The 25691-nt window shown below is 43.6% G+C and overlaps 1 protein-coding gene across 1 annotated transcript in view; it reads left to right on the top strand.

The window, feature by feature from the left end:
- YIPF7 (Yip1 domain family member 7) overlaps window positions 1-18475 on the top strand; it is a 29202-nt gene extending 10727 nt beyond the window's left edge. Inside the window, exons 4-6 of the mRNA XM_048509600.1 lie at window positions 4600-4745; window positions 9536-9717; window positions 17536-18475. Of these exons, the coding sequence (XP_048365557.1) occupies window positions 4600-4745; window positions 9536-9717; window positions 17536-17698 (491 nt within the window). The 3' untranslated portion in view covers window positions 17699-18475. The remainder of the gene's footprint in view (window positions 1-4599; window positions 4746-9535; window positions 9718-17535) is intronic.
- The last annotated feature ends 7216 nt before the right edge of the window (window positions 18476-25691 follow it).

Below are 25691 nucleotides of genomic sequence, written 5' to 3'. Positions count from 1 at the left end.
TCATAAACAATTTCATAAAGAATACTGGTTGTGGTGGGTTTTCCAAGCTGTGTGGCTGTGGTCTGGTAGATATAGATTACATAATGATATACAGAATTTCATGAATTTATGATCAATTTTGAAATAAGTACACAAATGTACAAGATAGCATTTCATATATCAGTAACTGTTTCAAAATAAACACAAAAGGTGGGGCTAGTTAACCTCCGGTGCTGGTTAACCTTGTAATGCCTTCTCAGGCCCCTCAATAGAATTCTTATTATTTGAGTTTACAGTCAAAAATTCTCCTCTTCATAACAATCTCTCTCTTGAAATATTTACAGCTAATAGTTCTCAACTTTTAAATCAATTCCTATTGCTTCACGTAGCTTACTTGCAGTGTTGTTTTGAAGATAAAAGGGCGGCTGCAAGAAATTGTCCTGAGGTCTTTGAGGAAGAGTTGGACAAAAATTGAATATTATTATCTGGATAATATTATCTGGAATAAAAATGGAATATGATAGCCCTCTTGTTGAGAACTACTAGCTGCAAATATTTCAAGAGAGAGATTGTTATGAAAAGGGCCCATAGGAGAATGTTATTAAACGTATATATTACTCTTCTTCCATTGTGAAACTCAAGGGACCATTAAAAAGGGAGGGCTCCCATGTAGGCACTGATAAGAACAAGACAGCAGGCTTATCCAGAAAGTGACATCACAACATCGGTGGGGTGATCCTAGAGCAGCACACTGGGGCAGTGACATCACTTCTGGGTTTACGCCAAAAGTGACATCACAGCATGAGTGTGATGTCCCCACTCCAACCCGCATCCTACTGCGTGCCAGCAAATGGCTGGTAATCCTACAAGATGGGCTCCTTTTCTGCAAAGCTTGTTTTTAGATCATAGGACCAGCGTTTGTTCAAGGTATTATTATTATTATTATTATTATTATTATTATTATTATTATTATTATTATTATTATTATTATATTATTATTATTATTATTATTATTATTATTAATTAGATTTTTATACCACCCTATCCCCGAGGGGCTCCGGGCGGTGTACAACAGTAAACATAATATAACATAAAATGGCTAAATCTTTAAAAACAGCGATAAAACAGTAAAAAGCTAAGATCTCATAAAATACAATATAAAAATACTATCATAAAAAATAGAAGGGCGTCCAGCAGCTCCATATTCAAAATCCTCTTCCTAAGAGGGAGGGAATGGCAGGTCCCGTTGAATGACAAACGGCCCAGATGTAGAGGGCCATGAAAGTGGGGGGGGGGAAGGGGGCACCATCAGCAGCCGGTTCCTCCAAAGGCCCGGCGGAACAGCTCCGTCTTACAGGCCCTGCGGAACTCACCAAGGTCCCGCAGGGCCCGGACAGTTGGAGGAAGAGCGTTCCACCAGGCTGGGGCCAGAGCTGTAAAGGCCCTGGCCCGTGTGGAGGCCAGCCGCATCACCGAGGGGCCAGGGACCACTAGTAGGTTGGCCTCAACTGATCGAAGAGGCTGTACAGGGACATATGGGGTGATGCGGTCTCGAAGATACGATGGTCCCAGGCAAGGTATACCCATCATCTCCAGGGCTTACAGTACTGCTGCCTGCTGGAAATGCTATGGGCTCAGGGAAGGATGCCAGTCCCCTGCTTGTGCTACTGATGGCTGGAAGTAAGCAATTCCTGTGGATCGTGAGAGTTTTTCTCCCTTTGGCACCCCCAACAGACACTTCAGTAAAATGGCCAGAGAACAGCCTCTCAGTCATATAGCACAGCCAAAACCCTAAGTAAAACTATGCTGAAAACAAATATTCTATCTTAGTCTGCCAAATCAGAGAAAGAAGGTAGGGGATAAAAATTGATTTGTTGTTTTGCATTTGTAACACAGACACATGTTTACGTTCGAAAGGGCAGCACCACAATTTGCATGGAAAATAAAGGCATTAAGTCATTTTTACGGCACATGCATCATATACTTTACTGCCTCTGGTTGACAGTGTCATGATAAATTCTGCATTCAGATTTCATAGCATTGCCTTTCCCTCTGTATTTATATTGCATAATCAGATATCATGTTAAGGTGCCTATAATTAATAAGCACTTGTTATAATCTTGTTTACACATCTTGCAATAAATTTGCCAGTTTTTTTTTTGAAAAGAATATTAAGCTGGCTTATTCTAATTCTAAAGAAAAACACAGGAAAGTTCCTGGGAGTCATGCTGTGTCTATATTTTTGAAATGGCATCCGACCAACTATGTCAGATTTTTTTTTAAAAAAAATGTTTAAAACCCTGTCTGTGAAACCCCTAGCGGAGATAAACTTCAGCCTCATCACACTGCATAAATGCCAGTAAGGTTTATATCTTCACAAGATCCCACTGACATAAATAAAACTAACACGAGGATATCTGCACTTCACCCTTCTTCAGGACTGCCAGCAGCATACTCGAGCTGGGGCAGCTGCTCAGATCCAGGGCTTCCAGTGGGCCCCACCATCAGCAGAGTGTGGTGATTCACAGTGGCAGGCTGTAATCTGGAGAAACAGGTCTGATTTCTCCACATGTGCTGCAGACTCGGATCTGGAGAACCAGATTTAATTGTCTGCTTTCCTGCACATGAAGCCTGTTGGGTGACCTTGGGCTAGTCACAGTTCTCTTAGAACTCTCTCGATCCCACCTACCTCACAAGGTGCCTGTTGTGAGGGGGAGGGAAGGTGATTGTAAGCCGCTTTGAGATTTCTTTTACCAGAGAGAAGCAGAGTATAAAAACCAACTGTCGTTCTTCTCCCCTGCTGCCCACCTGTGGCTCCTCCCCCCCCCCCACCATTTGTGGAGCTGCATGTCCACCTGCCACTAGAACCAGAAGGGATTCATTGAAAATGCTGGGGGGGGGGGGGAGAATTAGGACTAATAAAAGGAAACACTTCTTCACACAACGTGTGATTGGTGTTTGGAATATGCTGCCACAGGAGGTGGTGATGGCCACTAACCTGGATAGCTTTAAAAGGGGCTTGGACAGATTTATGGAGGAGAAGTCGATTTATGGCTACCAATCTTGATCCTCTTTGATCTGAGATTGCAAATGCCTTAACAGTCCAGGTGCTCGGGAACAACAGCCGCAGAAGGCCATTGCTTTCCCATCCTGCATGTGAGCTCCCAACCTGGTGGGCCACTGCGAGTTGCAGAGAGCTGGACTAGGAGGCCTTTGGTCTGATCCAGCTGGCTTGTTCTTATGTTCTTATGTTCTTATGCTGCTGGCTTCACATGATGTCCAGTGGTGTCAAGGGAAGGGTGTGTGGATGGTACATAGTTGCAGCATGCTCAGTTGGTAAATAAATAGTTCATGAGAAAGCTGAAAAACCAGGAAGTTGGCCCCAGAGCACATTTCCACTAGCAGGAGGCACTTCTATCACTTTCCTCCCCCCCACTTCCACTGATACCCCACAAACACTGCTTCTGGGGGACAGAGAACCCTCAGGAATGGCATGAGGGTTAACCTGGGGGTCTGCAGCAGGAAGGGGGAATTGCCATAAATTACTTCTCCCTTTTCATTAATTTGGATCCAGCCCAGGATATTTTCCCCACTTCCAGGGGCCCATTGAATTGATAAGGGTGGGTCATAAGCATTCCACCAGTGGTGGTAGTCTTTGGCACTCAGATGTTGCTAGATTCATATTTCCTATCAGTCTCCCGCCAGCATGGCCAATTGGCCATGCTGGTAGCGGCTGATGGGAATTGTAGTCCATAACATCTGGAGTGCCAAAGGTTTGCCACCACAGCTTTAGGCAGTGCTAGACCCCAACTTCCTGTTCTGATGTTGGTGCCAGAAGTGAGTCCGTTGTCTCCTCAAGGACCTGAAGATCACTGCGCGTCACCATTTTCTTGTTTGTCCCCTTGAAAACTGGCCATCAGCAAAAATAAAGGAGCCTCTTGTGCAACAAAATGCTAAAGCCAGGTTGTGAACGGCATGAATAATGGCAGTTCCCATTCCATAAGTAGCCCTTGGTGTCCATCAATATGGTCCTTCTGGGGGCCAGCCTGGTTTCATGTATATTTTTCTAACAGGTAAATAAAACAGCAGCATCTTTGAATCTCTTCAGGGTTATTTTTCCAGATATTGCAACAATTGGACAATCCTGATCCTTCTCTCTGTATGATAGTGGCAGACTTTCTCCTGGAAATTACTAAATGCCAGTAGATTTCCTTCGACTTAACATTTATTTCCTGTATTGTATATGCTTTTTAATCCGTTTTTTAAAATTGTTGTACTGTTGTCCATGCCAATAAAGGCTTGCTGCTGCTGCAGTTATTGAAAGTGTGCTTGAAAAGTTCTTACATTTTTTTAAAAAACGCAGTCCATCCACATGGAGTCACTGTTGACATCTGGTTTGTATCATTTTCCTTTTCATAACCGAGTAATCAATATTTCCCAATTTAGAGTCCAAATTAAGTCTTGGCTTTAGCGCATGAGTCGTTAGGGTAATTTGCTTACACCCAATTCTCTGTTTTATTATGCTGGGACCAAACGTTTCCCTGATGAACTCTTATACCAAGATTTTATTTTGGGATAATGGACAATTCTGAAACTTCCCCCCCCCCCCTCCTATTGCAGAACTGGGGATCAACTTCGATCACATCTGGCAAAAAACTCTGACAGTCCTCAACCCGATGAAGCCATCAGAGGCCAGCATTATGAATGAGACGGACGTGACGGGGCCGATGGTTTTCTGTTTGGCCCTCGGAGCCACACTACTGCTGGTATAGTGTAATAGAAACCGTAGGCATTCCAGTCATCACCTTATCTGTAGGTCAGTGTCTGTGGGATTGCAAAGGTGCTGAGCCATGTCTTCAATTTGTATGGGAAAGGGGTCTAAATACACCAGATTTCAGGAGATCCTCCTCCACTGCAAGGAGGGAGATGGAGAAAGAGAAAGAGGCACAGAGGAAAATGAGCACATAATGGAAATCCAAAATAGTTCTGCTGAACCTAATGGAGAAGTAACCGTCTCTCCACAGATTCATGGAGACCCACAACTATTCCCGGCAGATTTCCAGAAATTGCAGGAGTTCTTGTTCAGTCATTTGCATGCATCTCAAAAAATGTTTCCATAGGGTCACGAAAAGTTCAGTGAATTCTAAAAAAGAGAAAAGTATCCGTGAACTATGACACACATATTATATAGATGCCTTTTTCATTCTGTTTCTGACATTGTCCAAAATGATGTCTCTAATGAAAGGGAAGTGGATATATAGAGATATATGCCACGTGGCAAGGCAATTGGGCCTGATTTGTTCCAACTCCATCTTCTACCCTTTCTCCACATCCACTTCCACTCTGTGGAATGGATACAAATAATCTTTTCCACAGGTGAAAAAGGAGGGGATTCCCTTGACCACCTAAAAAAAGGCTGTGCTAGGGATATGGTTGAAGTCTATAAAATTATGCATGGGGTAGAAAATGTTGACAGAGATAAATTTTTCTCTCTTTCTCACCATACTAGAACCAGGGGGCATTCATTGAAAATGCTGGGGGGAAGAATTAGGACTAATAAAAGGAAACACTTCTTCACGCAACGTGTGATTGGTGTTTGGAATATGCTGCCACAGGAGGTGGTGATGACCACTAACCTGGATAGCTTTAAAAGGGGCTTGGACAGATTTATGGAGAAGAAGATCTATGGCTACCAATCTTGATCCTCTTTGATCTGAGATTGCAAATGCCTTAACAGTCCAGGTGCTCAGGAGCAACAGCCGCAGAAGGCCATTGCTTTCACCTCCTGCATGTGAGTTCCCAAAGGCACCTGGTGGGCCACTGCGAGTAGCAGAGAGCTGGACTAGATGGACTCTGGTCTGATCCAGCTGGCTTGTTCTTATGTTCTTATGTTCTTATGAAACATGGGACCTCCATGGTTAAAACCCATGTGGGACAAGGTCTGAAGAGAAGAGAACTGGGCCATGCTGAGAGCAGAAACTGCCTGGATCCAGCCTTCTTTTTGCTGCACCGAGTTTCCCCCTGTACATCCCGCAGTATATCACAGGGAGTTTTCATTTAGTGACTGTCCTGCCTCCTCCTTCTCCTGGCACGGCAATTTGTTAATCTTAGATTAAGCTGCTAAGCAGGGCCGTGCCGATTAATCAAACGCTCTGGAACAAACAAGTTAAAATATTAGCTGATTATTGCAGGCATTGTGTTTATGCGCGGCCCCTGCACGAAATATTGCAGATCAAACCTCCCTGCCCAAATTGAAAATGCTAAACCTATTGAAAACCTTTAATGACTGCCGAGGTGGTTGATAGTAATCTGTTACACTAATGGCATTGCATACCGTCATGTTGGCAGCAATGTTGGAAGTGCTAGAAATATGAGTGTTTGCAAAAGGCTGCTGCCTGTTCGTGTTCACTTGGAGAGAAGAGGTTCCACCTGACAGTGTTCCAACACCCTTCCTTCTGGAGTCAGTAGTAATAGACTTTGAATAAGGGCAGCCCTATTGGAGGGAGGAGGGCCAAATCCCCCTCTAAAGCTGGCATACCCTTGTGCTGGCATGGGTGCCCACTCCACTGGCACAAGGGGCAAGTGAGCTGGCAGAAGGAAAACTTACCTGGGCAACTGGGCACACTGCGGCTCCGCAGCACTCCACCCGGAAACCCCTGCCATCCCCCCTAGCGGAGAGAGGGACGAACAACCACAAGGTTTAGGGCCTCCCATGCAGAGGTGGGATCCAGCAGGTTCTCACAGGTTCCCGAGAGTAGGTTACTAATTATTTGTGTGTGCCGAGAGGGGGTTACTAATTGGTGATTTTGCCACGTGATTTTTGCCTTAGTTATGCCCCTCCTCTCAGCAGTAGCACGCAGAACTTGAAGCAGTCTAGCAGGAGGTGCACCGGCGCACCGCCTGCGCCTGCGTGCATTCGTTTCCCGCCCAAGGACTGGTGCAGTGGCTGCGTCCTTGCCACAGCCCCGCCCAGGAATGCCCCGCCCCCGGAATGCCCAGCCATGCCCCCGTAGTACCCCGCTCAGCCCCATTAGCACTACGCCACAGTTTGAATCCCACCACCATGGGAACCTGTTACTAAATTTTTTTGATCCCACCACTGCTCCCATGTGTTTGTTGATTTTACCTAAGGCTAGTGGACAAACAAGGTTGTGCACCTCTGACCTTTCATCTTTGAACTTCAGGAATGTGACTTGCAGTCTGAGAGGAAGCCTATTTGCTTGGCTACTGAACCAGCATTCATTGCTACTAATTCAACACACAAACTAAAATGCATAATGCATTCCTTACATTGATAATTTTGAGGTTCCATTTAAACATTACTTTAACTACGCACATCGTTTGGGAGGGAAATGCAGACCCAGACGGCACACCACAGGTTTTCCTGGGACTTGACAAAGACCAGCCCAGGTTTTGTTAAGTTTGATGAGACTAGTTATAATGAACTTTTGCTGAATATTGTACCCAGTATCTTTTATTGGGCCAACATGTTTCTAAAAATTTATTTCCCAATTTATAACCCACTTTAGACGCAAAGGACTCTCAAGGTGCCTCAGAAGTTGTGACAGTAATATCATCATTTAAACCTCAATTAAAAACCTTAATTAAGACATTCATATTATGCATTCTTCATTAGGCACAGAGGTTTGGAGCAATCAATAAACAGAAATATTATTACATCTCCAGGCTGATGACGGCTTGACTCAGTCTGCTGGTTCCATTCATCCCTCACCACCCTATTAAATGGTGTTTTAAATGGTGCGGTTATTAGAGAACTATCTTGAGGAAGATAATTTCCCTCAGCAGACATCCTGTCCAGAAGATTTTTCATCCGGAAATGTAGTTTTCCCACAACTTTTATTTCTGATTTGTTCTTGTGTCGTGTGTGTGTGTGTGTGTGTGTGTTGCTGGCCTTCAAAAATCTTTGATTTGCCTTTTAGAGTCTTTAATCTGTGTTCTGTGGATCCCTTGAGTATTGTAAGCACCCCCCAGAGATTCACTAAAGGGTACATCTCTCATCTCAGGCACTTCACTTCAGCCAAGTTACAGTTAATTATTAGTGCAACTGGTTGTGATTGAATTTTGGGGCAGTTCAATACAGTACTGACTATCAGTTTTATTTTATGGGTAAGGAAGATAGGTTTAGGCTTATACAGAGTTGGGATCCGAAAATTTTAGTAACAGGTTCCCATGGTGGTGGGATTCAAACTGTGGCGTAGCACCAATGGGGATGGGCGGGGCATGATGGGGGCGTGGCAGGGCATTCCAGGGGCGGGGCATTCCTGGGTGGGGCTGTGGCAGAAGAGACGCCCAACCGCTGGTATTATTGCCGGGTCCTTGGTAGGGAAACTTGGAATGCGGTATCGCGCAGAGGCATGCTAGGCTGCCACCTGCGCCCGGTGCACCTCCTGCTAGAGACTGCTTAGCTGAAGAGTTCTGCATGCTACTGCTGAGAGGAGGGGCGTAACTAAGGCAAAAATCACCAATTAGTAACCCCCTCTCGGAACACACAAATAATCAGTTACCTACTCTTGGGAACCTGTGAGAACCTGCTGGATCCCACCTCTGCTTATACATCACAATGTGATATTAGAGTTCCTCAACAAAATGCAGTCAGACACCAATGCCCAGATCATTACCCTGTCTTATTAGATGCTGTTAAATAAGAGTTTGAAGAAGAGTTTGGATTTATATCCCCCCTTTCTCTCCTGTAGGAGACTCAAAGGGGCTTACCAATCTCCTTGCCCTTCCGCCCTCCTTGCCCTTCCCCCCCGTGAGGTGGGTGGGGCTGAGAGAGCTCCGAAAAGCTGTGACTAGCCCAAGGTCACCCAGCTGGCATGTGTGGGAGTGCACAGGCTAATCTCAATTCCCCAGATAAGCCTCCACAGCTCAGGCGGCAGAGCGGGGAATCAAACCCAGTTCCTCCAGATTAGAATTTGCCACTACGCCACTGCTGCTCCTTTTTTGAACACTCCTTTTTTGCTCCTTTTTTGAACACTCAAAAACAATGAATAGTGTTTGATTACACAGGGTTTGATATGCTGTTGAGTTTAAAAAGTTACTTCCATGACAGTCTCATTTAAATAGATGTTTGGGGTTGAATACTATGAACCTGAACAGAAGGTGGTTACTGAAAATATCTCTTCCCTTTCTCTTATACCTCTTGAAATAATTTTTCTTTGGTTTGGGGACATTGGGGTAGAATGCAGAAAAAAGAGGGAATGTATAGACGTTTGCTTCTAATTCTTATATGAACTCTTGCTTCATTCACTGAATTCAGAAAGAGGAGAGGGGTTAATTCTGTGTATTTCTCTTCAATCTGCAGCCCCCACAACTACTATGTTCCAAAGGGGTGGCCAATCCACAGAAGCATTTCTCAAGGAGAACAGGGAACAATTGGTGCCACAAATTTCGTCCATTCATGGTCCAAAGGATCCAACCCATAAAAAGAATACAATGCCTGAGATATAAAAGAGAGACCCCCTCCCCGATCTCCTTTCAAGTCTGCCAATCGGTGGCCCAGTGACACTATCTTTATTTTTGTTCCTTTCCATAGGCAGGAAAAGTTCATTTTGGTTATGTGTATGGCATGAGTGCCATTGGATGCATCGCAGTCCATGCTTTGTTGAACCTCATGAGCATTGCAAGTGTTTCATACGGATGTGTGGCCAGTGTACTTGGTTACTGCCTCCTGCCTATGGTGATTCTGTCCAGCTATGCAGTGGTTTTCTCTCTACAGTAAGTAATGCATCATCTGGAATGATGGCAGGTTGCTTTAAATGGTTGGGGGCAGGGATGGCCCAACCATACAGGTAAACTAGGCATTCACTTAGGACACCAGAATTGAAAGGGGCACCCAACTAGATCCAAGTGATTTTATGTCATAATGTGTGTAGGTGTATTACTGCTAGATTTCTCTTCTTTTCTCTACAATGAATGTGAGGAATTCACAGAAATTATCATTTGCAAATGGTACCAAAATATTGGGATGCCTTTGGTTGGGACAGGTCGATCATATTCTCAATCTGGGTATATTTGGGACTGAGAACCCACATCAAAGTTTGAGTAAAATGACAGAGAAAGAAAATGAGGGGGAAGGGTTTAAAATGTTTAAGAATTATATTAATGGATCCAATCCTATAACATAATATAATTTATATTTCTTTATTTATATATTAGATTTTAAACCTCCCACCCCCGAAGGGCTCTGGGTGGTGTACAGTAGGCCAGGAACAACATTACACCCAACAGACCAGGAACAACATTATACACAATAAATAATTAAGTTTAGTTAAAACAATTTACAGAGTCTATAAAAACATAGCAGCATTAATATAGTTCAATAAAGTACAACAGTATTGCAAGAAGTGTGACGCCCGATCCCAAGGCTGGGAGGGGACAGCAGTGCTAATCTGATGTTATATTGGGCGTGCCAATGATGGAGTAGCACACAACACAGGGCCATCCTGGAGGGGGAATCCGTTGCCGGCCTCACCAAGGGCCCGATGGAACAAAACCGTTTTACAATACATTATAATATAATATTATAATATAATATAATATAATATAATATAATATACTATAATATAATATAATATAATAACTATAATAACTATAATATAATATAATATAATATAATATAATATACTATAATATAATATAATATAATAACTATAATAACTATAATATAATATAATATAATATAATATAATATAATATAATATAATATAATATAATATAATATAATATGAAGGCAATGGCAAACCACCTCTGCTTATCTTTTGCCTTGGAAGTTACTTTTGTCTTGGAAGTTACTTTTGTCAAGTAACTTGATGGCCCTTTATTGTTCTTCTTGTTGTTAATATTATTATATCACAACAGTGACCAGCCAGCTGTTCTCACAAGCCCACAAACAAGATATGATATTAGTGGCCATCCCCATTATCTGTCCCCACCATCCAGTGCTCAAAGATATGCTCCCTTTATGCATAATTATTAAAAATATTGAGAGTTGCAGTAATATAACAGCCAGACAAAACAACAACAGCTGCCACATTGTGTCTATAGTCATTGGTAACATCTGTACAAGTGACCACAATTACAGACAATCCCCTGGAACAAAGTCACAAGAACAGCATTTTATACAAGTGCGCTTTTACAAGTCTCGCGTACACAGGCTTATAGTGAGTAAAGATGTGAGACTTATCGCAGCAAAGTTAAATAAATAATAGCTAATAATAGCTAGTAGCTATGGAAAGACTTATCGCCCATGAATCTCTCTAATCTGTTATGTTAGAACAATCCAAGAAATACCTCCCACCTTACCTTCTGCTTATGCTTGACATTCTGCCTGTTGCATTTCTCCTCCTCTTTTATCCCACATCAAAATAGTAGTTTCTGGAAAACTGCAGCCAGAAATGAGAAAAAAAAACATTGTTATTTTTTTAAAAGATGCATATAAATGCATTTCACTGTCACAAGTGTTCATTTTTTAGGGTGTTCCAAAAGCAAAATAAGACTTTGTACCTTACTCCACATTTCCATGGAATGGTTCAAGCCACTCTTGGCCATAAATAAGCCCCTAAAGGATTTCTTGTTCCCTTTGTAGGGCAGACCGTGGTTTAGCTGCGGAAACCATTAATTCTATCCTGCCTTGGCAGCAATCAGCAAGTGTAATGGATTAACACAGCAGTGGCGTAGTCGCTAAGAGCAGTGGCTAAGAGCAGGTGCACTCTGATCTGGAGGAACCAGGTTTGATTCCCAGCTTTGCTGTTTGAGTTGTGGAGGCTTATCTGGGGAATTCAGATTAGCCTGTGCACTCCCACACACACCAGCTGGCTGACCTTGAGCTAGCCACAGCTTTTCGGACCTCTCTCAGCCCCACCCACCTCACAGGGTGTTTGTTGTGAGGGGGGAAGGGCAAGTAGATTGTAAGCCCCTTTGAGTTTCCTACAGGAGAGAAAGGGGGGGATATAAATACAAACTCTTCTTAATAATTTTTTATTTATACAGTGGTGTCTATGTGTGTTTAAAAGACAGATGGGACTCATTCCAAAGGACAGCTGTCAGACTGGCTTCAGAACTGCTGCTGATTTAATCCAATGGCCAAGCAATGAACCCATCCAGTGAATTAACTACAATTTTATTTTTGACATCCTTGGAACAGGGTCCCTTTTATTGCTCGTGTTACACTGTAAATCTCATAGCTCCAGATGAATGGTGATGGAAACAGCCATTAAGCCACAGCTGATTCGTGGTGACTCCACAGGGTTTTCAAGACAAGAGATGTTCAGAGGTGGTTTGTCAATGCCTGCCTCCCTATAGGTTGAGAGAACTGTGGCTAGCCCAAGATCACCCAGCAGGAGTGCGGGAGTGGAGAAGTGGGGAATCAAACCTGGTTCTCCAGATTGGATTTCACCTCTCTTAACCACTATGCAAAGCTGCCTTTTCTAGTTGAATAACTTATATAAATAAAGTCTTACAGAGACAGTGTGCATCATTTCAAATAAACTGTCTTATGAGCAGCAGATGAGCAGAGGAAGAGAAAGGAAGGCATTCTGAACAAGGGTACAAAATTCAATTCAATAATATTTAATACAAGAACATCATAAGTACAAACTCTGTTTGCATGCTCATTTAGACAACTGGTTTCTGACTAAAGACCCTTTCAAACAATTCCTTCTTCAATATGTACTGCTGACCCTATTGTACTCATGTTTCCAGAGCATCGTAAAAATCACAGGTCCTTTAAGAAATAAAAAAAATCTGAACATTTTTACAAACATTTGTGCATCATTGCAAATCAATACTTACTGTTGAATAGATTAGTGGTCTTCCGCCACTCCAGATCCAGGACAGGAAGTCATGTGGCATAAAAGGAAGAAGGGGATATGCGACAGGAAGAAGGGGAGCCAGGACTATAACCTTACCAGCATTAAGACCAGGACCATGGACAGCAGACTAAAAGAGCTGGGAACAGAAAATACTAGTCAAGCAACAGGAGAAGCAAAAGACCAGAGCCACGGAGGAATCCTTCCACTAGTGCAATGATGGCAAACTTTTTTGAGACCGAGTGCCCAAATTGCAACCCAAACCCCACTTATTTATTGCAAAGTGCCACCCTGGCAATTTAACCTGAATGCTGAGGTTTTAGTTTAGAAAAAAACGGTTGGCTCCCTCTTCCTCCACCCCACTGGCTTGAGCAGGGGCCAGCCTGCAGTACCCTCCAGCAAGTCCTGCACGCACCACTCTGCACCTCTCTAGCATCTCTGCCTCCTCTGTGCCCCCCCCCACCATCGGGCAGCAGCCACCCAGAGCACAGGCACCAGGCCCGCCAGCCGAGTCCTCCCTGCTCACCGCGGTGCGCGCACGTCGTGCTCAGTGGCCCAGGCCAGCCTAGATGTGTGTGGGGTAGTGGTGGTGGTGATTTTCTGCCCCTCACGATGAACTCTGTGTGCACGTGCCCACAGAGAGGGCTCCGAGTGCCACTTCTGGCACCCCGTGCCAAAGGTTCGCCATCACTGCACTAGTGAGCACCTTGCTTTCCTGCTCACCTTTCCTTTACACCTGCAGGGTAAGGAGCACAACCTTTCAAAGTAGCAACTCTATCTGCATTTGTGGCCGGGCAGAACACACCTGACAGAGCTGATTCATGAGTTGAAAGTCACTGAAACAAAGTGATGCAACCACTACACAACAGGTTTTTTTAAAGGAGCTGCAACTGCCTCTTTCTGCAGCCATTCATCAAACTTGAAGTACAGCGGATTCATTGTTCTTGAAAGTTCCTATAAAAGGTGTTTTTTCCCCTAATCAAAGTAGTGTTTGAAAATCAGAATAAAGCAAAAATTCCACCAAGGATAAATCTCTGTTTTGAGACAATCACTCTTCTAAAATCAAAACCCTCTCCAAGAGCCCAGTTACCTTAGAGTAGTCTGAACCTATCATATGTAAATACTCAGACACATGCAACGGTATCATCTGGTGCATGTATAAACAAAGCAACAGTTAGTAACAAATTAAAATTTAAAAGGAGTGGTCTGAAAACATGAACACTTTGAGACAATAAATCTTATACAACCAAGCAATAGTTTGCATTGGGTCTTTTCCTAGAATGTGTAAAGTACAGGGTCAGTGCAGGTGCTCAGGATTCCTTTATTGTATTAGATATTGATGAAATTGGGTCTCACAACACTTTGTTCTGATGTTCAGCTTTCTTTCCCTTGTTGCTTCTGTGACAAACTGGCATTGCCATTTCTAGCTGTCGCTAGTTCATTGGCTGGGATGGCATCCCTTCCTGAAACTCAAGTTTTTAAAGAGGCTGAAAGAAGGAGATGTGCTCAGGATTATTTTCCTTTTAGATTGACTTAGGGCCTTGTAAGTCAAGACACTGGGAGCTCCATAACCAGATTTTCCCAGTGTCTTTTTTATTTGTGACTAGCAGGCTTGAAACAGATGGACTGATAACCCTTCCCTATCACTGGGTTGTATCTCTGATCTGATAAATCCCTTGTGGACATACATGCACTTTGGATGTTTCTCCAACAGTGAGACCATTTTAGGTTGAAATAATATTGTGGACAAAAGGGTCGAACTGTCCTAAAGGTAAAGGTAGTCTCCTGTGCAAACGCCGATCATTATGTTTACTAGGTAAAGTATGTTACTCCCAGCAAACTGGGTACTCAGCAGCAGTGGCGTAGTGGTTAAGAGCAGGTGCATTCTAATCTGGAGGAACCGGGTTTGATTCCCCGCTCTGCCACCTGAGCTGTGGAGGCTTATCTGGGGAATTCAGATTAGCCTGTGCACTCCCACACACGCCAGCTGGGTGACCTTGGGCTAGTCACAGCTTTTCGGACCTCTCTCAGCCCCACCCACCTCACAGGGTGTTTGTTGTGAGAGTGGAAGGGCAAAGGGATTGTAAGCGCCTTTGAGTCTCCTACAGGAGAGAAAGGGGGGATATAAATCCAAACTCCTCCTCCTCCTCCTCCTCCTCCTCCTCCTCCTCTTCTTCTTCTTCTTCTTCTTCTTCTTCTTCATCATCATTTTACTGACCTCAGAAAGATGAAAGGCTGAGTCTGCAGTATGGCAGTGTACCAATCTGCACCACGGGGCTCTTTGAACTGTCTTGCCTCATACCCCATGCCAAATTGGATCCATCTGAAGCTACTACATTGGCAAGGAAAAAAGTAGGGTCCCCTGTGAGACTTTCCATGTGATGTGTACATAGGCCCCTGTGATGTTTGTGTGATAGATAAAGACGAGTAAAGGAAATGGAATTTGAACAAAGCATGTATCTGAGAGAACTACATTTAGGGGTGAGAAGGAGCACCAGGGAAAAGAAAATGCAAGAAATAAATTATTTGTAATTTCCCTTCCTTTTCCCCCCAAAGTCATCCATACTCATTAGATATTGGTGAAATTGCTGCTAGCTCCTTCCTTGTGGGACATGGGGGCAAGGGAATGCAGGTAATTAATGAATAAACAAATAGAAGCAAGCCTGTTACTTCTACAAAAGTAGTCCTAGGGAATATTAATGTGAAAGACTCCAAGTCAGTTCCTTAGTCCTTTGATCCCACAAGTATGCTCCTGTTGGGGGAAGGGGGTTGGGAGCTTTGAAAAAGGAATGACCAGTGGCCTGTCCAAATTACAATTCCCAGGACTCTTTGGGTGAACCAGCTTAGTTAATAGGGTTGCCAACCTCCACCTGGGTCCTGGAGAGCTCCCAGAATTATAACCGATCTCTAGACTCAGTTACCATGAAGAAAATGGGTGCTTTGGAAGATGGACTCTATGGCATTGTTCCCTAGCAAGGTTCCTCTCTAGGCTCCAGAAAACTCTGGAACTGGCAGCCCTGTTAGTGAGACCAGGTTATGAACCAGAGTGCCTGGTGAACACATTCAGGAAGTAGAATGGAATGTACCATTTCAAACTGGGGGTGATCAAGTTGTACATATAGGAAAAAAAGAAAGCTGCAGGAGGAAACATTCTATGCCCTCTCACTGCTTGCTCCACAGTCTTCTGCCTGCACTTGGCAATGGTAGTGCCTCTTCTCCCATCCCGGTCTTTTACCAACTGCATATGTCAACCAAGCCCAAAGGCTGTAGTGCAGAATTCATAGAGAACACAAAGATGGGCTGGGCTGGGGTTGTGCCCTAGTAACCAAAACTGTGAAGCAATACACAAACAATGGCTAGCAGTCAGTAGAACTGGACAGCTTAACGCTTTACTACATCAATAGTGTGAACAAAGTCTCCACAAGTATATATCAAGCATACCATCATTCATATCGTCTTCCAATCAACGTAAGCTTCTCTAAGTTAATTAGAAAACTCATGAGCTGCCAGAATCCAGCAATAGTATGCCAAAAGACATTTTGCACCAAGAGATAACAACACGGAGAATAACACGGCCGGAACCGAATCGTCTTTCTACGGGACACATCCTACATATATTGAAAGCACCACATGCCTATGAGCCTTGAAGATTCATCAAAGCCAGATAAATGCCAGATACTGGCAGCTCGTTGTGCGTTTTCCAGTTAGCTTAGAGAAGCTTACGTTGATTGGAAATTATGAATGATTGTGTGCTTTGACATATACTTGTGGAGACTAAGGCACTATCTCAGGGATCTGCGACCTGCGGCTCTCCAGATGTTCATGGACTACAAATCCCATCAGCCCCTGCCAGCATGGCCAATTGCCATGCTGGCAGGGGTTGATGGGATTTGTAGTCCATGAACATCTCGAGAGCCGCAGGTTGCAGACCCCTGAGGTTGCTGTTCCACAGCCCTGTTTGTAGATTTTGTTTACACTATTGATTTAATAAAGTGTTAAGCTGTTCAGTCCTACTGACTTCTAGCTGTTGTTTGTGCATTGCTCACAGTTTTGATTTGTACTGCATTTTTTATTTGTCTGTATCAAGTCTGTATAATTACTTTGCTTACATTGATGCTTACATTGTCTCCCACCCCTCCTGTCACATGCTTCTGGTTGTTCATCTTGCGATCCTAGCAAATTAGATAGCAGCTTGCTAATTTAATACGTGTTGCCACTTAGTCTTTTGAAATGATAAAACTGTTTTTCATCCAAAGCAAAAAGGTGCCGGTCCCCCACATCTCTTGGTTGGTATGCCTTAATGTTGTCTTGTGTACATTTGCTGCTATCCTCATATTGTAAAAGGTAGATTCTGCACGGCAGATTTTATAACAAGTTGCAATTGTTATAAATGAATTCATTTCCCATTTATTAAAAAGGGGAAATGAGTGCATTTATAACGACTGCAACTCGTTATAAATATGCTGTGAGGAATCCACCAAAGGCTTGCAAAACCAGAATCAACTGGCTGTTGTGGGTTTTCCAGTCTGCGGTGCTGTGGTCTGGTAGCTTTTGCCAAGAGCAAATACTCCCACACCATGGTCACACAACCTGGAAAACCTGCAACAGTCAGTTGCTGTGGTCCCCTGGCTGTCATTGTATGACTTGATTAGCAAGAAGCCTGAACCGTTGTCATGATTCCACTCTTCATCACTGACATTTTCCCTTTTGCTGCTGTTTCTTGCAGGGGCACTCTAGGAACATTGATAGCGCTGATCATTATTGGATGGTGCAGTCTGTCAGCTTCCAAAATATTCACTTCAGCTTTGGCTATGGAAGGCCAGCAACTCCTGGTGGCCTACCCCTGTGCTTTACTGTATGGCCTGTTTGCACTTCTGACTGTTTTCTAAACAGCCCAATTTGCCTAGTCTGCCCTGTCCATATAATTTCTAATTGCAAGATTGAAATCTCTGGGAAATCTTTTAGAGTAGCTGTAGACTGAGAAATGATCAAATGAAAACTCAGGACAAACAGCTGAAGAAGAAGGGTGATTATGCCATTTTGCCTTCCCTGAACCAGCTGGTTTGAGAAAAGAAAGAGAAAAGTCTTGAGCAAAGCCAGGATGAAATCTTTGGAAACCTGTAGTTACTGGCTAACAAAGCTCTGATGTCATCGTACTGAAACAAGCTCTCTCTGGCACGGATTCAGTTAACGAGGTACTATGGAATGTTTATAAATATTCCAAATGTGCAAAAGTTGCTTTTAAAAAACAGGCTGTGAGAATATTGTGCATGGGAGTAAGTAAGACTGTACGCTGTTAGCTGGAAGGGGTGCAGCAGAAAAATGAGTAGATAGTGCTCGCATCAGTTCAGACATATTACAAAACTGGGATTAATCGAACTCCAGTTAGTTTGTGAAACCAGCTGGTGTATTTCCAAAAGCTAGGCTCATTGTCTTCTCTTCGCCTTTCTCCTACCACCTCAGTGTAGACTGGCTGCTGTTCTTGCAAACAATGCAATGATGGGGAACGAGCCAGGACCTCTGTATTGGAGCACCACATAAAACCACAGTTAAGACATGCAGTGGTAATGAACAGTGTCATCTTTGAAGAAGAAGAAGAGTTTGGATTTATATCCCCCCTGTCTCTCCTGCAGGAGACTCAAAGGGGCTTACAATCTCCTTGCCCTTCCCCCCTCGCAACAAACACCCTGTGAGGGGGGTGGGGCTGAGAGAGCTCCGAGAAGCTGTGACTAGCCCAAGGTCACCCAGCTGGCATGTGTGGGAGTGCACAGGCTAATCTGAATTCCCCAGATAAGCCTCCACAGCTCAAGTGGCAGCGCAGGGAATCAAACCGGTTCCTCCAGATTAGATACACAAGCTCTTCACCTCCTACGCCACTGCTGGCAAAACTATACCCTTCTAAGTTCCATGTGAATGTGACAGTGTATGGCAGAAGATCTAACATGGAAGGGAGTCTACATACGCAAACATGTGTCACTTTCCAGTCATCCTAGTCAAGTCTTAATGGCTTCTATACACCCCCCCCCCTTCCCGGATAATGCATTATACTCCATTAACAAAATTAGATTATATGATTTACATTTTATTTGTTTAATGGATGGAAATGAAATAAAACCAGTAAGAGAAATGTTATTAATTGTTTAGTAAAAGCATGAAGCTATAAATGTTTGCTTTTAAAAGCATTTTGCTGAACTGACTGTAATATATATACAGCACTTGAAAACTTATTTGAAAAATACATTAAAAAGCATACCCCACAATTTGTAGCACATTGATCTGAAGTGCAAGTGTGTGAGGTTTGCAGTTCTTCAATTCTGGTGATCAGGGTTGTTTTTTTTCCATTTAAAAAATATTTATGCTGGAATTTTTTTTCTTGCTTCCCCAAAGAATCATGGTACATTCATGCACCCACTGGGGTTCCCACTGCTTTTATCTGATATCTCCCAGACTTACTTTGCTGTGCAATGTTGGGAGAGATCTCAGGACAGCCTAGATCCGTGGTGGTGAACCTTTGGCACTCCAGATGTTACGGACTACAATTCCCATCAGCCCCTGCCAGCATGGCCAATTGTCTATGCTGGCAGGGGCTGGTGGGAATTGTAGTCCATAACATCTGGAGTGCCAAAGGTTCGCCACCACTGGCCTAGATGGTGGCTGTGGAGGTGGAAAGGTTCAGATTTTCCCAGTCTCATATCCACAGCAGTAATTTCCTTCCCCCTCCCCGTTTTTTAACCAGAAATAAATTATTCTTATATCATTGTACTCTCTAAAGCCCCTTCTACACATACAGAATAATGCACTTTCAATCCACTTTCACAATGATTTGCAAGTGGATTTTGCTATTCTGCACAGTATAATCCCACTGCAAAGTGCATTGAAAGTGGATTGAAAGTGCATTATTCTGTGAAAAGGGGACCTCAGTTCCCAGCTTTTATTTTAAAAAAATATCTAGGCCTTTTGTTGCTGAGATATAAGGGGAAAGGGCAGTGGTGGGATTCAAAAAACTTAACAACAGGTTCCAATGGTGGTGGGGCCAATGGGGCCTGGTGGGGCATGATGCAGTGGGGGCGTGGCCTGGGCGATCTGGGGCGGGGCATTCCAGAGCTGGGTGGGCAGTGCTGCGGCAAGGGTATAATTTTTTTTAAATAAAACATTCCGTTCTCACTGGACACAGTGTGTAACAGACTTCCCTCTGTGATACACCTCTGAAGATGCCAGCCACAGATGCAGGTGAAATGTTAGGAACAAGATCCACCAGCCATACAGCCCGGAAAACCCACCACAACCAGTTGAATCCGGCTGTGAAAGCCTTCGACAATACAAGTTAATTTCCACTTTAATAGATCATTTCCACTACATGGGCTTCTGCCCACCAACTCTCTCTCCTAATTTTGTTATCACACCAACCCTATGAGGTAGGTTGTTAGTCTGAGAAACAGCTCCAAGTGGGTATTAAACATGTAAATCTTTTACAAATCACCCCCAGCGATTTTTTTGCTGAATTATTTTGTAAATTACCTGAAAATAGACTGTCACTTTCTCTTGAGGGATCCATACTACCTTTTCCCACACCTATACCATGCAGAATCTACCATATAAAGTTGCCATTTTCTCTGGTGAAAATCGATGAATTTCTATGAATTTACTTTAAGAGACACAATATTGTAAAATCACATACATGTACCTGCATAATTGTTGTAATTAAATGGGTTATGCAACTCCATTTAATAGCATCATATAAAAAACTACTAATTGAAACATTGCAGGTTCAATTGTTCATGGCTGAATGCATTCTAGCATCTATGAGATTAATTTGTAAACTTCAGATTCTTAATCTCTAAGCTTTATAAATTGCTGCTTGTTTCCATGCTGTTTCCATAATGCAGTTTTAAAGTGCTAAATCTCTTCCCCACTCCATCACCACCACCCCTTGGCTCCATCCCATTCCCAGCCCTTTCGCTAGTTTTCAAGCCCACTCCCCTCCCTCATGAGGTAGAACTTGCCTCTAAATAACTGAAAGTAGAAGGTCATATTTTCTTTTAAAACCTACCTCCACAATTTTCAGACCTATCTCGTCACCATTACTGTAGCCATTTTTGTTAGGGGTGGAAGCGATTTAGGGTTTTACTTGGCTATTACTGTAGCCATTTTTGTTAAGAACAAAAGCTATCTGCTGCAGAAAAGAGACTTAAGTTAGGGATTGTCTGCCAATTCCTATCTTGCTCTGAAATGAAGGTAAGTGTGTGGGGGTAAGTGCCATCGGGGGTAGGGGGTGGGGGTGCCATGGGGGGCAATTTTGCACCCCCCACTTGACGAGATTTGTTGTACCCAGGGACAGAGATTACCCCCTTGTCCCTAGTGGAGTTAATCATTAACAACCGGTTCTCCGAACTGAGAAAATTTTAATAACTGGTTCTACGGAATAGGTGCGAATAGGCTGCATCCCACCTCTGGGAAAGGGTCTAGAGACTTACTTAAAAAAAAATAAAAGTTAGAACTTCAGAGATCATGATATGTAGCTATTCAATTGCCATTTTAAAAAAGAGAGAGAGAGAGAGACCTGAAAAGCCATGGCGACATGGGGTGGGTAGGGTGGACTGGGACTGGGGAACTGTGGGGAAAACTTACTGGTGGAACTTACTGGTTTGGTGCTGTGCTGCAGCCATAATGGAGAAACAGCACAAGCCTGCCTCTTTGAGGAAAATACCCGGTCTATAGTTCACGGCAGTCCTTCCAATCATTCAGCGCAACGTGAGGGCACTTCCCACCACAGCTCTGAGGAGTTCAGTGTGCTATGGTAGGATATGTGTCGTTGCATTTGCAGGACCTCCCTAGAGATGCTGGTTTATACTGAGCTGTGGGGGAAGGGAGTATTTGTGAGGGCTTTCTCCAATCTAAGGCCCCTTCCGCACACGCAAAATAATGCGTTTTCAAACCATTTTCACAACTGTTTGCAAGTGGATTTTGCTATTCCGCACAGCTTCAAAGAGCACTGAAAGCAGTTTGAAAGTGCATTATTCTGCAGGTGCGGAATGAGCCCTAGACTATGGAATAGCTTTCACGTGAAAATTTGTCAGGCACCAACCCATTATGGTGTCTGACAAAGACTTGTCTCTTCACCCAAGCGTTTGGCCTTTGACCCCCTTGATGCTCCCTCTGGAAACTGGAGTCTAGTTTCTGGAGTGCAGGAGGGTGAGTGGTAATATTTCAGAAGTTTGTTTTATTGTGTTTTTAGGATTGTTTTATATGTTTTTATTATTGTTTTTAATTTTGTAAGCTGCCCTGAGACCTCCACATGAAGCAGGATATAAGTCCCATAAATGAATAAGTCAATAAATAAATACTTTGATATCCAATTGGATATTTCATCCAGGCCTCTGGCATTCAAGCCAGAGCATCTTCCACGGAGAGAGCAAATGTACGGGGTCCCAGGAGGGACATCCTTCCTTGCAACAGCTCTCTGCAGAGTAATAAAATGAAAGGTCTGAACTCTCACGAATCTGCAATATAAATGCTGAGAGACTGAGAAGGAAGAAAGTAATGGAGAAGCAAAGATAACCAGTAAAATAACAAAGCATGGGGAAAGCAAAAGGAACAAGGGTCTTTCACATGAAGGGTTCTATGCCTCTCTTGTAGGCTTGTGGAGCAACGCAGCACGAAGGCAAGGTATGTTCCCTCCATGGTGTGAATTCCTCCATGACTCTGAACTGTGGCTTGTTACTTTCTGTGGTCCACCTCCAGCACTTTGCTTGTGTTTCTTCTGCTGCCGCCCATGGTCCTGGCCTTGATACTAATGAGATATCATTAGTATCTGGACCTCCCCTCTTCCGGACCTCCCCTCTTCCAGTCACATGTCTTTGAAGTCAACTGACTCTGATATCATGGGCTTTCAACAAAATGGGTGGGTCCCAAGCTCGGTGAATCCTGTGTTTGGAAAGGTTGAAACTCACCAAAATAAGGGACGTCTATTACCCAGCACAATCCCACCAACCATCATTGCTTGTGTTTGCATTCCATATTTTGGATATATTGATTGCAATGGCTTGCCCAAACATTGGTGCATGTTTTTCCCTCTAGATCAGTGGTGTAGCTATAGATTTTTTATGGGGTGGGTTTGGGGGGTGGGGCTGCTTATAAAAGCAGCTCTCTGAGGCCAAGGATGGCAGACTCCCCTGCCCCCACCCACTGACAGCCGTTGTGATACTGGAATCCACCCCCAAACAGCATCACTTTCAATGGTGTTTAAATTAGGGAACCCAGATTCTTCTTTTAAATCCACCTTAAAGGGACAATCTGTGGTCCCCAGTTAAAACATCGTTGAAAGTGATGCTGTTTTGGGGTGGATTATCCCCCACCCTGAAACAGCATCTCTTTCAATGTTTAAACTGGGGACCTCAGATTCTCCCTTTAAATCCATGCCGAAGGGGGTGGATTTAAAAGGAGAATCTGGGGGAGTTTGGAGGGTGCCTGCTGTCAGGGGTGCAATTGTTAAGCTAGAAGCACCAAACTTTCAGGGTATCTTTAGGAGACTCTCCTGATGATACCACTGAGGTTTGGTGAAGTTTGATTCAGGGGGTCCAAAGTTATGGATGCTCAAACGTGTAACCCCATCTTCTATTAGCTCCCATTGGAAACAATGGAGGATGGGGCTCTCTCTTTGGGAATCCATACCTTTGGACCCCCTGAACCAAACCTAACCAAACTTGGGTGGTATCATCAGGAGAGTCTCCCAAACAACCTCTGAAATTTTGCTGCTGCTAGCTTAAAAGCTAGCTTCCTACAGGCCAAAAACTGGAAAAAAACCCTAAAAATATCAAAAAACCACAAACGCGGGGGCGGAGCTTCAGACATGTAATGGGGGGTTGAACCCGGGGGAAAAAAACCCTTACCTACGTCCTTGCTCTAGATATCTAGTTTTAAACAATTACAGCAGAAATTTGTTTTGGCACTTCATGAGAAGAAGTTTTCCGGTGCGGAAAAAATGAAAATATTATGATGCTGAAGAATGATCATAATGAAACGAGACAGCAGGAACTCATTATCGAAATGCAACATGGGTAAAGGATGGAGTTTGGCCGGTTGGGCTGCTGAGGTTTCTTTGAAGAGGGATGGCTCTGCATAACTCCACTGTACTGTATGTAATGTACAGCAATGTTTGAGTCTGTAATTGCCACTAAACTACCACCTGCTGTCACAGCAGAAACAGCCCTTTGCCAGCCAAGGTAATTCCTAAATACATCTGCTGAAAGCCAGAATTGAATCTGGAAATGTAATGTATAAATCTCAGCCATTCTATGGGGAGGCAACCAACAAGAAACAATACATCCACAGAAAACTAACAATTTGCAGAACACAAAATATAATAATAGGGGAAGGGGGGGGGGTGCAAGGCAAGAATGCAGGGCGTGAATTTTCCATTTGAGAACCAGACTTTCTCCACCTCCAAATAACAGGGAAACAAGGTCTTCTTTGTATGTTATCTGAGCAGCATAGTTCTGGTCCCTGTTGGGGGCTGCTTCCAAGTAGGGTTGCGAACTGCCTGGATAAATAATGCCCTGACTCTTTTAATGTTGCATGACCCTAGTGGAGCAGGTAGGAGGTTCACTAGTCATGCTATTGTTGGTCTTGACATTTCACTGGGGTGAGGAATACTCTTGGCCCTTCATCTATATTTCTCCAACTTTATACCAGTGTAACTCTGGTATTAGGAAGTTCTTGACACCAACAGATCTTGAAAATGGAGCAGAGCAAGAGCTTAGTTCACGCATCTTATAACCTTCTTGGTAATATAACAGAGATATAAGATTGCACAGCAGCTAGCTGAGCCTTCACATGCTGTCATGATCCAGTCCCTGTATACTGAGCACCCTAACGTAGAACCTGAAGACACTGTGGAGCCAGAGATGGCTCCTCATGAGGAAATGCCGACAGCAGAACCAGCTCCAAGCCCTTCCCTGCAAGCCAAGGCAGAACCTGATGCCTGTCTTAGAGGAGCCAAGTAATGACCTCCAGCTCTCAGCCTGCCTTTCTGATCTCCAGAGGCGTAGCTGGTCCTCTGGTCCTCTATTTAATGTTATAATAAGAAGAGTTCAATTACACCAAACCTCTATAGTATACAGCAAGATCAGAACAAATTCCATGAATTTTAGGATTATCTTCCTAGTAGTAGCCAACCAGACGTTTCAGGGAAGCTCAAAAGTAAGGCTTCCCAGAAGAAGTGATGACGCCCTCAGCACCAGTTTTTATTTGTTTGTTTGTTTGTTTGTTTGTTTGTTTATTATTGGCTTTTTATGCCGCCCTACCCCCGAAGGGCTCTGGGCAGTGAACCACATAAATCGCATATACAATAACCCTTAAATACATTAAAACAGTTTAAAAACGCAGCGATCAGTAAAACAATGTCCGCAATAACCCTCATTAAAAACCTCCCAAAAGGGGGAAGAAAATGGGTCCCATAGATGGTGAGGGGCCCAAAAGATAAAGAGGAAGAGGAGGGAGCAGTTAGTCAAAAGTGCATTGACCTCTATCCATCAGCTGCCTCCCTTTTTGAGCAACCTAAGTCAAATCCAGAACACAGTAAAGACCCTGCATATAAGAGAAACAAAGTCAGAGCACGTAGAACCATCCCATTTAAGCAAGGAAGCCAGCACAAACTGACCACATAAGCCTGGAACATCCTTTAAGGGTAAGGGATTCCAGCAAAGCAGAACTTCTAGAAAAAAAACAAACCTTTGCTTTATTAATTTGCAACATGGCTGATCAATAAAAGGAATGGAGCACACAGAGTTCAACCAGACAGTAACAGCTCTGTTGATAAAAGCAATGAAATCAAGAAGACAGACTTGTGGTCATGGAAGAAAAGGTCATGAGTCTCCCAGTTCC

The sequence above is a fragment of the Sphaerodactylus townsendi genome, linkage group LG10, assembly GCF_021028975.2.
Source record: "Sphaerodactylus townsendi isolate TG3544 linkage group LG10, MPM_Stown_v2.3, whole genome shotgun sequence".
In the NCBI taxonomy this organism is placed as follows: Eukaryota; Metazoa; Chordata; class Lepidosauria; order Squamata; family Sphaerodactylidae; genus Sphaerodactylus; species Sphaerodactylus townsendi.
This window is presented reverse-complemented; position numbering and strand designations above follow the sequence as displayed.